General features: G+C 43.2%; 1 protein-coding gene across 4 annotated transcripts in view; it reads left to right on the top strand.

Moving 5' to 3' along the window:
* Positions 1-15,466, top strand: part of LOC139323323 (opioid-binding protein/cell adhesion molecule) — a 484,189-nt gene that overhangs the window by 360,379 nt on the left and 108,344 nt on the right. For all 4 annotated transcript variants that reach the window (XM_070952645.1, XM_070952644.1, XM_070952647.1 and 1 more), the window contains exon 3: positions 7,433-7,558. In XM_070952645.1, coding sequence (XP_070808746.1) covers positions 7,433-7,558 — 126 coding nt within the window. The remainder of the gene's footprint in view (positions 1-7,432; positions 7,559-15,466) is intronic.

Here is a 15,466-nt window from a genome sequence, read left to right as displayed (position 1 = left end):
TATCCTCACAATTCATAATAATTTGTTCTCATTCCCTATCATCTGTCTTCACAAAATACAGCATAGGCAAGGGGAGCAATCCTCCATAGAATGGGATTTGATCTGACGTGATATAAAGTGTTAACTAAGTGGGGCATTGGATTTGGATTTGGATTGGATTTAATTCTGTTTTAAACGTATTTTAATGTTTATATTGTATGTTTTTTAATTTTGGCTGTTCACCGCCCCGAGTCCTTCGGGAGAGGGGGCGGTATAAAAATCTAATAAATAAATAAATAATAAATAAATTGAAGATTGAAATCCCATGTAAGGCCAGCATGGAAAACAGCCATGCACTTAACATTTACCTAGTTTAACCCCAAGAATGCCTGATGAGAGGACTATAGAAATAGAATAACAGAGTTGGAAGGGACCTTGGAGGTCTTCTAGTCCAACCCCCTGCCCAGGCAGGAAACCCTACACCACTTCAGACAAATGGTTATCCAACATCTTCTTAAAAGACGCTTTCTCAAGTAAATAGAACAGCGAGGAAGGAGAACAGCTGTGCTGTGCTATTTAGATTCGCTAGGATATAAATCATGCGGCACAGCTGATAATTGGAAATACCAGTTCGGACCAAACGGTAGCTTTTTTTTTTTTTTTTTTTTTACTACCGGTTCTCATGAACCGGTGCGAACCGGAAGGATTTCACCACTGATCGTTCCTGTTTATTTATTTATTTGGAGCATCTGGATCTTTCAAAACTACCTCTTTTCTTCTTTTCTTCTTGCTTTCCATTGGTTAACCACCTCAATAAAGTCATTGGATTCGAAATGGGAGTCCGGTCGGGGAAAAAAATAGAACATTGTGTGATTCAGGTCCCAGTGGATTGTTCTTTCAAGTAGCAATTTTAAAAGAGGCATAGAGTTTACAATCAAACAAAACATTAATAATGTCTTTGATACTTGGAGTGAAATGTAGAGGACATTGTTTTCTGGGACTGGGGTGTAATGTCCCTTAAAAACAGGGATTCCTGCGTGTTTCATAATGGATGTTTCTAGAGAGCAGTTAACTTTGTTAACGCACCACTTCAAACCTGGTTTGTTCTTATTCTCGTCAGTAAGAAGGATGGTATTTTTCACCTTTGCTCTTGTAATCCATATCTACAGTAGGTATCTGGAATTGAAGTCCCATGGATGAACCTCGGTTTAAGCCAAGAGACAACCCTTTCCCTGTCCTTGAACTAACTCTCGTTTTCCTTTTTTTCTTGGCTGTTTTGATACGAAATGCATTATCAAGGCCACAATAACTACCATAGCAACCAATTCTGAAGGCATAAACATGAGATTATGATTCAGGGGAAGAATAAACAACAAAGACAGAGAAGAATTCCTGAAGAACATCTTTTCAAGCCAGTGTCTTTTATATTAAAAATAAAAAGAGGGGGGGGAGGAAGGGAGAAATAGTGATATAGAAAAAAAGATATATAGATTGAGAAAGGCTGAATCATTTTTCCCCGTAGATGGTTCTTCTAGTTTTTGTAAGGTATCAACTGCCCTTCAGATCTGCTAGGCGTTAGATTGCCTAGAGCAGAGTAACAGACCGAAGAGTAAAGAGTCTTTTTTAAAATATATATATATATATATATATTTCAAAATGTTTCGAATTCTTTCCCATGAAAGGCAAAGGATATCATTACAGTAGTGGCCAAAATTGTGGAAACCTTTTTAGAAAAGTGTATTTTTGAGGTTTGGTGGCTAATAACACCACTTTCTTTTTTGGAGTTTCAAGATAATCCTATTCCACTGCTGGGATGGCCTGGGAATAGCCCAGACCTTAACCCAATGGAAAATCTATGGAGCCGACTAAAGAAACTTGTTAGTCAGAAGCAACCCAGCAATAAAACCCAGTTAATAGAAGCAAACCTTCAATCTTGGTTTCACATTAGAACAGCTGCAGAACTCAAAAACTTGGTTCACTCCATGGGAAGACGCTGTAAGGCCGTCATTCATGCTAAAGGTTACCCAACTAAGTATTAACTGACATGGTGATCGTTTTTGTATATCTTGTTTTTTCTATGGTGATCATTTTTGTATATCTCATTTTTTCTACATGTTTCACTTTTCTTCTTTATAGTGTAACTGCTATTCTCATAGCAAATCCTCCATAAAAGTTACTGCATTACATTCTTGATTAAATTATCTTTCCATTGATATGTAAATTTATGGTACTACTCCAAAAAAAAAAAAAAAAGTGGTGTTATTAGCTAGTTTTAGAAAATTCACTTTTCCCAAAAGATTTCCACAATTTTGGCCACTACTGTAGCATGGAAGGCTGAAAAAAAAAGAATAAGAATAGAAGTATGATTGGTCACACGAGGAATTTGTCTCCGGTGCATAAGCTCTCAGTGTACATACAAGCAGCAAGTGATAAATAGCCTCCCACCGACCAGTACGCTCCCACAGAGAGGGACTCCTCAGGGTGCCGTCAGCCAGGCAATGCCGGCTGGTGACCCCCAGGGGGAGGGCCTTCTCTGTGGCAGCTCCTGCCCTCTGGAACGATTTGCCCCCGGAGATATTGGATCTCCGGGTCTTTCGCCGTGCCCTAAAAACTTTTCTTTTCCATCAAGCAGGGCTGGCGTGAACCCCCCCTTTTTTAGTCTTTTTAGTTTTTTAGTTTTTAAATTGTCATTGGGTTTTAATTGAATTGTTTTAAATTTTGGGCCAAAGTTATATAATTCTTTTAAAATTTTTAAATTTTGTATTGGTATGTGTTTTAGTTCTGGCTGTGCGCCACCCTGAGTCCACTAGGAGAAGGGCAGGATATAAATTGAATAAATAATAAATAAATCATCATCATCATCATCATCATCATCATCATAAAATACAATCATCATAAATCATAGTTAACAAAACTCAGTGATGGTCATGGGATACTAAATAAGCAAACAGCATCAATCATAATAGGATGCTAAACAAAAGAAATCAACATCAATCATGAGAGACAAACAACAAAGATATAGTCATAAGAAGCTAAGGACATGGGTAATAGGAAAGATGAGAAGATGAGAAGGATAATAGGTAATACAGCTCTGCTAGGTGATTTGACAACCTAGGGCAGTGATGGCTAATCTTTTTGCTGTCGCGTGCCAAAAGAAGGGTGTCAGGTTTCGGTGTCGTCTCAAATAAATTGCATTTCCAAACAAATAGTCTTTGATGAAATCTTTCATTTATTAAGCATGACAATCTGTCCCCCCGACTTCGTCATAGTCAACACTGACTTCCTGACCCCAAACCTTCCCTTTCCGTTCCCCAATTCTCTGCGTCTCATTGGCCATCTTCCAAATCACTCTCCCCATATCTACTACTTCAGCTCCCAGGAATGTCCCCCCTTCCATCCCATCTCCTAGGGGATATTATCTTCAGGGAAAATAAGTAGGTGAAAAGTCAAGCGTCCTCTTGCCAGCTGCCCCCTCTTCTCCTCCTTATGTCAGCACTGGAACGAATGTAGTTTGGAGTGCTGACAAAGTGGGGAGCACAGGGAGGGTCACGCACGTGCATGCCCACACCCATAATTCAATGGCCCCTGCCCCACCGTGCATGTGCACGAGACCCACCCCCCCGTGCTCCCCCTGCTTTTGGTATGTGATGGCACGGTGGGCACGGTAGGCCCATTTTTCGCCCTCCCCAGGCTCCAGAGTCTTTCTAGGAGACTGGGGAGAGCAAAAACAGCCTTCCCCACCCCTGGAAGCCAGAAACGGCCCATTTCCTGACTTCCGGAAGGCCCAAAAATCAGCTGGCTGGCACGTGCATGCACGCTGGAGCTGAGCTAGGGCAATGCTCGCGTGCCCACAGATATGGCTCCGCGTGTCACCTGTGTCATGCGTGCCATAGGCTTGCCATCACGGTCCTAGGGCATAGACAGGGTGATGGGAATTAGTTGTTTAGCAGAACGATAGCATGGTGTGAGGTAAAAAAATTGCCTTTTTGTCTAGTTGTCTTGGCGTGCTATGCTAATAGAGGGAAATAGAAATAGAGGGAAATAATAGATAAAGCCGAGGTGGCACAGTGGTTAGAGTGTAGTACTGCAGCTACTTCAGCTGATTGCTAGTTCAGCAGATCAGCGGATCAAATCTCACCGGCTCAAGGTTGACTCAGCCTTCCATCCTTCCGAGGTGGGTAAAATGAGGACCCAGATTGTTGGGGGCAATATGCTATCTAGTATACCGTCGATTGTTGTAAGCCGCCCAGAGTCCTCGGAGAGTGGGCGGCATAGAAATATGATGAATAAAAATAAAGAAATAAAATAAAATAAATAGATGATAGAAATAATAAATAGAAATAAAGGGGAAAATGGAACAGAACTCAGCTTGTGACTTGACGTTTTCTTTGACAGTTATGTACATCGTATTTGTTTTCCAGAATCGAATAACAAAACATCCTGCCAGAGGTGGATGAATAGGAAAACCAGCTTCCCTAAGGATAGGATAAAAATCTTGCCCTTGTGGACTCCCCACCCCCTCTCTCTCCCCTTCCCCACTGATAGTTTTATTCGTTTTGCTTTTAAAAAGGGCTTGTATCTTTTCAAAGAGTTTACACACACACACAAAAAAATTATCGGTTTCTTTTCCCCACAATGGAAAATGGAGGGAAAGCCTCTTAAAAGCTCTTTTCTGCGATCTGCCAATAAAATGTACTACAAGCAATCCTTGACTTACAAACATTCATTTAGTGACTGCTTGAAGTTACAACAACACTGGAAAAGGCGACAAATGACCACTTTTCACACTGTTGCAACATCGCTATGATCATGAAGGATGAAAATTCAGATGCTTGGCAACTGGCTCCTATTTATGACGGTCGCAGTGTCCCAGGGTCATGCGATCCCTTTTTGTGACCTTCTGATTCACTTAACAACTGTGTTACCAACTTAACAAAGGCAGTGGCTCACTTCACTGCTGCGGCAAGAAAGGTCATAAAATGGGGGCAAAAGTCACTTAATATCTGTCTCACTTAGCAACACAAATTTTGGGCTCAATTGTCCTCGTGAATTGAGGACTACCTGCAGGTGACGGAATCTAAAATTCAGTGGACGGTTAGGCAACATAATCTTTGGTTCTGAAACAAAACAGTTCGTGAGTAATTAAACGGATTTGTTCCGCTGCACATTTATTTCAGAACTCAGTTTATTGATTGAAGAGCCCTGGCGGCCCAGTGGTTAGCAATATTTTATTCATTAATTTATTTATTAATGGAACTTGTATGCCACCCTATCTCCAATGAACTCAGGGTGGCTCACAACAATTAAAACAAAGCTAAAATTTAATTAATTAAATTAATTAAAACTATTAGTATGGGAAAAGTGGTATAGTTGGTTGAAAGATAGGAAAGAGATGAAGCAATAGGAAGTAAACAAAATGACCAAATATAGTATGATGGAAACAAAGAACAGACATAGGTCAACAAAGATCTATAGTAGATAGATAAAAAGGAACGACCAAATAAGGAAGAGTCAAAATACAAAAAGAAATAAATATTACAGTTGCGATAAACTGGACATGTATTGAAATGGGTGTTTATATGTTTTTATGTTTTGTACGGTTCATTGTTCTGTTTAGTTTGTACTTACAAATAAAAATTAAAAAAAAACAAAAACAAAGCAAACAAACCATTAAAACAGAAAATCCAGGTTAAAATTAACAAAAATTAAATAAAACCCAGTTAAAATTCTATTAAAACCCCCATCAGTCCAGGGCGGCCAGGTGAAATCGCCACGTTTTCAGGCCACGGCAGAAAGAGCGAAGGTCGCGGGCCACCCGGAGCTCCAGAGGGAGTTGATTCCAAAGGGTGGGTGCGCCCACAGAGAAAGCTCTCTCCCTGGGGGTAGACGCCCTGGGAACGCACAGGGCGATGGGAAGCTGTTGCTGGCTGCAGATGGTCCGCCATATATCCCGGGCCTAAGCCATGTAGGGCTTTATAGATAATCACCAGCACCTTGAATCTCACCCGGAGGGCAACCAGCAACCAATGCAAGTCACGCAGGAAAGGTGTAACAATAAGGTGCAATAGCAATAGCCCTTAGACTTATATACCGCTTCACAGTGCTTTACTGCCCTCTCTCAGCGGTTTACAGAGTCAGCCTATTGCCCCCACAAACTGGATCTTCATTTTACCGACCTCGGAAAGATGGAAGGCTGAATCAGTCAAGATCAAACTCCTGGCTGTGAGCTGAATTAGCCTGCAATACTGCATTCTTACCACTGGGGAGGGAGGGAGGGAGGGAGGCAAGGAGGAAAATAGCCATAGCATACTGCATTCTGACCATTGTGCCACCACTGAAAGAAGGAAGGGAGGGAGGGAGGGAAGGAGGGAGGGAGGAAGTAACAGCAATAGCATATTGACTTATATACCGCTTCACAGTGCTTTACAGCCCTCTCTAAGCGGCTTACAGAGTCAGCCTATTGCCCCCAAACAATCTGGGTCCTCATTTTACCGACCTCGGAAAGATGGAAGGCTGAATCAGTCAAGATCAAACTCCTGGCTGTGAGCTGAATTAGCCTGCAATACTGCATTCTTACCACTGGGGAGGGAGGGAGGGAGGGAGGGAGACAAGGAGAAAAATAGCCATAGCGTACTGCATTCTGACCACTGTGCCACCACTGAAAGAAGGAAGGGAGGGAGGGAGGAAGGAACAGCAATAGACTTATATACCACTTCACAGTGCTTTACTGCCCTCTCTCAGCGATTTACAGAGTCAGCATCTTGCCCCCAACAATTTTGGTCCTCCTTTTACTGACCTCGGAAGGATGGAAGGCTGAGTCAACCTTGAGCCAGTCAAGATCAAACTACTGGCAGAGGGTAGAGTTAGCCTGCATTACAGCATTCTGACCCTGCGCCACCACAGAAAGAAGGGACGGAGGGAAGGAAAATAGCCATAGCATACTGCATTCTGACTACTGTGCCACCACTAGAAGAAGGGAGGGAGGGAGGGAAGGAGGGAGGGAAGAAGTAACAGCAATAGCACTTAGACTTATATACCGCTTCACTGTGCTTTACAGCCCTCTCTAAGCGGCTTACAGAGTCATTTTACCAACCTTGGAAGGATGGAAGGCTGACTCAACATTTAGAATGCAGGCTAACACTGTTCACACTGCCAGGAGTCCAGTTCCTTCGATCCTGATCAGCTCAAGGTTGACTCGGCCTTCCATCCTTCCAAGGTCAGTAAAATGAGGACCCAGATTGTTGGGGGGAGGGGAAATATGCTGACTCTGCAAACCACTTAGAGAGGGCTCTAAAGCACCGAGAAGCGGCATGTAAGTCTATTGCCAGTGCTATTTTGACAAGAAGCCCCGTCTTCTTCGTACGGAGTAGGTCAAGAAAAATGAACCTACCGTCACTAACATCAGCATAAAATGTGCAATGTACTGATGTCCTTCCCCGTTGTTTTGTTGCAGTTCCCCCTCAGATTATAAACATCTCATCAGACATCACCATCAACGAAGGCAGCAGTGTCACTCTCCTGTGCTTAGCCTTTGGGAGACCAGAACCAACAGTAACATGGAAGCATCTCTCCAGCAAAGGTAAGAGACGGACTCCAAACAGGAACACGGGTAGTCCGGGCAACCAGAATAAAATTCACATTGTGTAGAAGAGAAGAGAGAGAGGTGTGATATGAGGGAGAGGGAAAGTGTTGTGTTGCTTGAAACCTCATGCATTAATACAGGGCTGTCAAAATCAATTTCATTGAGGGCCGCATCAGGGTTGTGTTTGACCTTGGAGGGCTGGGGTGGGCGTGGCCAGGGTGGGCGTAGCCATCTCAACGTCACTCGTGTCACGGGCACCTGTGGTGGACAAGGGCTAAGGCAGGACTTCCCTCAGACCCTCCCTCACTCTCATTATAACCTTCCTTCCTTCCTTCCTTCCTTCCTTCCTTCCTTCCTTCCTTCCTTCCTTCCTTCCTTCCTTCCTTCCTTCTACACTGCCTTCCTGCCTGCCTGCCCGCCTGCCTGCCTGCCTTCTTTCCTGCGTTCCCACATCCCATCTCCCTCCCTTTTTCCCATCCTCCCTGCCTCCCTCTTCTTTCTTTCTTTCTTTCTTTCTCTTTCTTTCTTTCTTTCTTTCTTTCTTTCTTTCTTTCTTTCTTTCTTTCTTTCTTTCTTTCTTTCTTTCTTTCTTTCTTTTTCTTCCTTCCTTCCTTCCTTCCTTCCTTCCTTCCTTTTCTTCTTTTTCCTTCCCTCTTCCTTCTCCTTTCTTCTTCCTTCCCCTCCTTCCTTCTTTTTCCTTCCTTGCTCTCTTCCCATCATTCTTACTTTTCCTTTGTCTTTCCTCTTGTCCCTTTCTCCTTCCCCGTCCCTTCTTGGATGCTCAAATGCAAAAGGGGAAACGTTTCTCTGTTTGTTTTGTTTTTAGTTTGTTTTGATAGTCCTCTGCCAGCGATAACAGAGCCCGGGGTGGCAGCACACGGCAACCCCCTCACCCCATTTTCAGATGTGACAGTTTCCTGCAGCCCTCTGCCAGCAAAAACAATGTGTGTGGGGGGGGGGGGTACTCGTGGCTTCCCTAAGCTCTGTTTTCATGGGTAGAGGCACCACGAGCTAGTCCTTTGCTGTTTCCAAGCCAGCTCTAAGCACCCCACGGGCTGGATTTGACACCCCTGCATTCATATTTCCTTCCACAAAGTTCTTTCCGCAAAGATCTTAAGACCTGGTTTTTTACTCAAATCACCTGATCTGGTTGGGTTTTTTTAGTTAACTGTGGGATTTTAAATGGGATTTTTAATGCTATTTAGTGATATTGTTTTTATTGTCATTTTGTACTTGTGAGCCGCCCCGAGTCCTTCGGGAGAAGGGCGGCATGTAAATTTTAATAAAATAAATAAATAAATATTTGGAAAGATATGCCTGGAGATCTTTCAAGATTCCAGACAGAGGACCTTCCATATGTTGCATTTGGGTTGTTTCTGGATCAGATCTGACCTTGTTAATCTCACAAAGTTTTGATCAGAGGTGAAATTCAGCCAGTTCTATCCGGCTCGGGCGAACTGGTAGCGGTGGCTGTGGGAGGCTCCGTCCACCCACGCGGATGTCATGACAGTGCTTTTCTGTGATGATTTTAAGCCTCTGCACACATTTGTGAACTGGTAGGGAAGGTACCCTATTTTTCGGACTCTGGACTATAAGACGCACCTACCTTTTTTGGTGAGGAAAACAAGAAAAAGAAATCTGCCTCTGCCTCCCAGCAATTTTGCCTCGTTGCAGCAAACAGCAAACAGCCTGCTTTACTTTCATTTTCATTTTCAGCATAGCTTGATTAGCACAAGAAAAAAAAAATCTGCTCCCAGCAATTTACCTCCTTGCAGCAAGCAGCAGAGGCCCATGCAGCAATAGGCCATGGCAATTCCTGCAGCCTGAAACAGCTGAGAGTCGGGAGGCCAATCCAATGGACAATCAACTAGTGCTAATTAGGCTGTGCTGAAGCTGAAATGGGCTGTTTCTTCTTGCTTCTTGCTGCAAGGAGGTAAATTGCTGGGAGGCAGAGGCCAATGGGTGGGGGGCAGTGGGTAGGCAGAGCTACACTTGGTGTATAAGGTGCACCTAAATTTTCACCCCTTTTAGTGGGGGGGGGAATGGTGCATCTTATAACCCGAAAAATACGGTAACTGAATTTCACCCCTGGCTTTGATGAAGCAGACTAGTTTCACAGATTTTTTTTTTGCAAATATAGGTCTGTAGTTTATGCATTGGAACTTCACAGCGGGAAATTTCCACTGGAAGGGGCACCAGTGAGAGGCTGGTTTACCTTTTATTTTGTTTTTTTAATTGAGTACGATTTGGCTCAGAATTCTCCCCTGCATCACCTGCTTTGATTGTTTAGAAATGACTGGACAAATAATTGCAATAGCCTGTATGAAGGTCACATTGACAAGTAAACACTAATTCCTGCACTCTGCAGTTGTTGGAAAGGCTGATGGTTCTCAGCTCATAATGTTCTCACAGCATGTCCAAAATTGATGGTGGTACGAATGGTCCTAGATTAGTTAAAGGAATTGCAGGAAGGGTGAGGAATAAAACTAGATGTCAACTCGCAAAGCATCCCTGGCCTGCTCTCTAGTTGCCATAGGCCAGAGGGGATGGGAAATTGGCGAAACTGCACAGCAGCCAAAAACAGATGCACATTCCATGCTTATCTCCCTTAAGGCTGTATCCCAGGGATACCTACAGTAGTCAAAGGGGAGTGACCTCTACAACCCCGAAATTGCTCTGTTGGTGAATGTGATTGATGACACACCGGGGGTGGGTGGGTGGGGGGTGGGGGGTGGAAACAGGGTCATAATTGGAGCGTAAATTACGTCAGGTCACAGCTGGCTTCACTTGGGAATGTGCCGACATGAAGCTCCTAATGAATGACTGGATTTCTTTTGAAGCTTGTCCCAAGATTCATGATTTAATTAGGGCACCTGTCTGGAACCCTGATACTAGTAGCAGATTGGGAATGTCCAGCCTGTGAGATGCTGGAGGAAGGAAGAGGGCACATCTTATTATTTGAATATTATGTAGCATTTGTAAAGAGACACTGATAACTTCTGTTAATCATGTCCAGCTTCTCAGAGTGATTGTGTCTTTGTCTTATTTATTTATTTATTGGTTCGATTTATATGCTGCCCTTTTCCGGAGGCTCAGGGCGGCTTACAATGCATTAAGCAATAGCCTTCATACTTTTATATATACCTGCTTAGTAGGGCTTTCGCCCCCCCCCAAGCGGTGTTCTATTTTTTTTTATACAAAGTCAGCTTATTGCCCCCACAATCCGGGTCCTCATTTTACCTCAGAAGGATGGAAAGCTGAGTCAACCTTGAGCCTGGTGAGAATCTCCATAGACATCATATAATGAAGAATTTGGAGGCCGTGCCTTACAGTTTGAGATATAGTGGGCCGTTCTCGACCACCAGCTGGCATGGCTGGGTGGGCATGGCAGGGGAAGGATACTGCAAAATCTCCATTCCCACCCCACTCCTGGGGGAAGGATATTGCAAAATCCCCATTCCCACCCCACTCCTGAGGGAAGGATATTGCAAAATCTCCATTCTGACCCCACTCCAGGGGAAGGATACTGCACAATCCCCACTCCTGAGGGAAGGATATTGCAAAATCTCCATTCCCACCCCACTCTGGGGCCAGCCAGAAGTGGTATTTGCCGGTTCTCCAAATTACTAAAAATTTCCGCTACCGGTTCTCCAGAACCTGTCAGAACCTGCTAGATTTCACCCCTGGTTTTGTGTCTCTTTTTGTGATATTTACCAGTGTATCTCAACGCAATGAAACATTTCCTCTTGATTTTAGGTTGTGCATGCTGATGTTACAGAATGAATGAGGTAGATGAAGGTGAATGGAACATACTGAAAACTAATGGAATTTTTAAAAAGAAATTCTTCTAGCTAAACTGCAGTTCAGGAAGGAAAGGAAAGGGAGAGGAGGGGAGGGGAGAGGAGAGGAGAGGAGAGGGGAGGGGAGGGAAGGGAAGGAAAGGAAAGGAAAAAGGAAAATGTAGGAAGGGAACGGAAGGGAAGGGAAGGGAAGGGAAGGGAAGGAAAGGAAAGGAAAGGAAAGGAAAGGAAAGGAAAGGAAAGGAAAGGAAAGGAAAGGAAAAAGGAAAATGTAGGAAGGGAAGTGAAGGAAAGTGTAGGAAGGGAAGTGAAGGAAAGGAAAGGAAAGGAAAGGAAAGGAAAGGAAAGGAAAGGAAAGGAAAGGAAAGGAAAGGAAAGGAAAGGAAAGGAAAGGAAAGGAGGAAAGGAAAGAAGGAAAGGAAAAAGGAAAATGTAGGAAGGGAAGGGAAGGAAAGGAAAATGTAGGAAGGGAAGGGAAGGGAAGGGAAGGGAAATGTAGGAAGGAAAGGAAAGGAAAGGAAAGGAAAGGAAAGGAAAGGAAAGGAAAGGAAAGGAAAGGAAAGGAAAGGAAAGGATAATTTAATCAAACAGAACTAATCTATTTGGCACCTCCAGTTTCCCAAGGATCAAGAGAGGTTTAGAGAAGATACCAGTCTGGAAGTCAGATAAGAATATTTTATTGTCTGTCTCAAATGGGAGCAGCATTAAAATAGAAACCTCTAGTCTACATCCAGGGTTCTTTCATGACTAAATTGCATAAGATTTTTTTTTTCTCTGAGACCAGCCATAAATCCAATATAAATCCAAAGAGATTCAAAATGTAGAAATTCCCATGAAAGTTATTTTTTTTCCCCCGACTGCAGCACTTTCTCAACTTGAATAGCCTTATTCTTAAGTCATATTTATACAGAAGCTGTGCGGCTTCTTTGCATTAAGAAAGGGGGGAAAAAGCCTTAAGTAAGCAAAACCAATAGCTTGAAACAGGAACTTCTCATTTCATAAGGAATCCTCCTTCCGTCAGTAGCCGGGCGAAGGAAAGTTATTCAAAGGTATGAGATGGGCTTTTAGAGCAGCGGCGGTCTCTGCCTTGACCTCCTCTTCTCCCATGGCACTCAGTGTAGAGAGGGCAAAGGTTGGAAAATCTCAGCCTCGTGGGCATTGGGGCCTCTGCAAAATCCATCCTTTCCGCCAAAGAACCACTGCCTTGCTTTTTGTGTTGTAGAATAAAATAGGATAGGATAGGATAGGATAGGATAGGATAGGATAGGATAGGATAGGATAGGATAGGATAGGATAGGATAGGATAGGATAGGATAGGATAGGATAGGATAGGATAGGATAGGATAGGATAGGACAGGACAGGACAGGACAGGACGGGACAGAATAGAGGACAGGACACATGGACAGAACAGGACAGGACAGAACAGAATAGAGGACAGGACAGAATACAGGATAGGACAGGACAGGACAGAATAGAATTAATAAAATATAGGATAGGATAGGATAGGATAGGATAGGATAGGATAGGATAGGATAGGATAGGATAGGACAGGATAGGACAGAGACAGAGACAGAACAAAATAAGAGAGTTGGAAGGGACCTTGGAGGTCTTCTAGTCCAACCCCCTGCTTAGGCAGGAAACCCTACACCACTTCAGACAAATGGTTACCCAACATCTTCTTTAAAAACTTCCAGTGTTGGAACATTCACAACTTCTGGAGCCAAGTTGTTCCACTGATTAATTGTTCTCACTGTCAGGAAATTTCTCCTTAGTTCTAAGTTGGAGCATTCACAACCTCGGGAGGCAACCTGCTACATTTCTCTTCTTTTCATCTAGGTAGGTCTGTGGATAGAATAAAATAGAATAATTAGAGTTGGAAGGGACCTTGGAGGTCTTCTAGTCCAACCCCCTGCTCAGGCAGGAAACCCTACACCACTTCAGACAAATGGTTACCCAACATCTTCTTTAAAAACTTCCAGTGTTGGAGCATTCACAACTTCTGCAGGCAAGTTGTTCCACTGATTAATTGTTCTAACTGTCAGGAAATTTCTCCTTAGTTCTAAGTTGCTTCTCTCCTTGATTAGTTTCCACCCATTGCTTCTTGTCCTGCCCTCAGGAGCCTTGGAGAATAGCTTGACTCCCTCTTCTTTGTGGCAGCCCCTGAGATATTGGAAGACTGCTATCATGTCTCCCCTAGTCCTTCTTTTCATTAGACTAGACATACCCAGTTCCTGCAACCGTTCTTCATATATTTTAGCCCCCCGTCTCCTGTTGCTCTTCTCTGCACTCTTTCTAGAGTCTCAACATCTTTTTTACATCGTGTGACCAAAACTGAATGCAATATTCCAAGTGTGGCCTTACCAAGGCCTTATAAAATGGTATTAACACTTCACGTGATCTTGATTCTATCCCTCTGTTTATGCAGCCTAGAACTGGGTTGGCCTTTTTTGTTTTACATCTCCGTCCCACCCCATTCTTGTCTGTGTTGTTAAGTTAACATTCTTTGTTTTGCAAATAAGCAAGCCCTTTAAAAAAAAAAATATCGAACTTCCAAATATTTGCTGTAGGATAACCCCGAAACTCCTTCCCACCACTGTTAGTCTTGCTAAAGCTGAAACTTCACCACATATCCATTCTCAGTTTTAGGGGTGGTGGAACTGTCTGTGCTGCACCAATGTATACAGGTGGTCAAAACAAGGTAAAGATTTCCCTTATCCTGTCGTGTCCGACTCTAGAGGGCAGTGCTCATCTCTGTTTCCTAATTGAGGGAGCCAGCGTTGTCCGAAGACACTTTTCCGTGGTCATGAGGCCAGCAGGTTCACAGAATGCTGTTACCTTCCCACTGAAGTGGTACCTATTAATCTACTCGCATTTGCATGCTTTCAAACTGCTAAATGTCCAGGTATAGATAACAGCAGTAGCAATAGACTTATATACCACTTTACAGTGCTTTACAGCCCTCTCTAGTCAGTTTACAGAGTCAGCATATTTGCCCTCAACAATCTGGGTCCTCATTTTACTGACCTCGGAAGCATGGAAGGCTGAGTCAACCTTGAGCCTGGTGAGAATCGAACTGCAGGCAGCTGGCAGGAGCTGTATTGATGATGATGGTTACAGCATTCTCATGTGATCACCATTCGTAAACTTCCCAGCTGGCATCCGATGAGCAAAGTCAATGGGGGAAGACAGGATTAATGATGGCATGATTCCCTTAACTGCAGAGTTTCATTTAACAACAACCTGGCAAAAGATGGTCGTATCAGGTTTACGCTTCACGTAAAAACCATCTCGCTTACCAACAGCAGTTCTGCTTTCAGCTGTGGTCATAAGTGGAGCACTATCTCTATATGTCTCTCTGCAGATATTAAATATCCAACTCACTTTTATTTCCTTCCCTTAATCTTCCTTGGAAGATTCCCTCCTTCATAATGCAAGCCAACTGGTTTGATACATCTCCATGTTATGAGCAATCATCTCCCTAATAAACAACTCAAATTTTGTAGAGTCACCAGGGCTGAATAGAATTGCTCTCATTCTCTCTTTGAGACAAAACATACATCATCAGAAATAATATATACATCAGCAGTCCCCTTTTTTTCTTGGCAGAGACTAAAACAAGATATTTTACAGAGACTAGAAATCCCTCGCATGCATTTATTTGATCTTAAATACATATTGATACAAGCCTGGAGATTTTTTTTTCCCCCAAGGCTTCTCTTTGCTTCTAGTAAATGACATTAAATAAAGAGATATCATGTGGATAGTTTGTTATTATACATATTTTTTTAACAAGGAAACAAAATATGGTGTTCTTCGCAAATTTAAACATATTGCTGTGTGCAGCTCATGGCACAGAAAATGTCACCAGTGCCTTGTCCTGCCTTTAATAATAATAACAACTCTTTCAAGAACATTCGCCTTAGTAAGACCACACCAGTGGTGGGTTTCAATTTTTTTTACTACTGGTTCTGTGGGCGTGGCTTAGTGGGCATGGCATGGCTTGATTGCCGCGCCTTGGTGGGCGTGGCAGGGAAGGATACTGTAAAATCTGCATTCCCACTTCACTCCAGGGGAAGGATACTGTAAAATCCCCATTCCTTCCCA

Source organism: Pituophis catenifer, unplaced genomic scaffold, assembly GCF_029215685.1.
Source record: "Pituophis catenifer annectens isolate HBS135680 unplaced genomic scaffold, rPitCat1.0.hap2 SCAF_12, whole genome shotgun sequence".
NCBI classification, from domain to species: domain Eukaryota; kingdom Metazoa; phylum Chordata; class Lepidosauria; order Squamata; family Colubridae; genus Pituophis; species Pituophis catenifer.
Note: the sequence above shows the minus strand (reverse complement) of the source record. Positions and strands in the feature narration are given on the sequence as shown.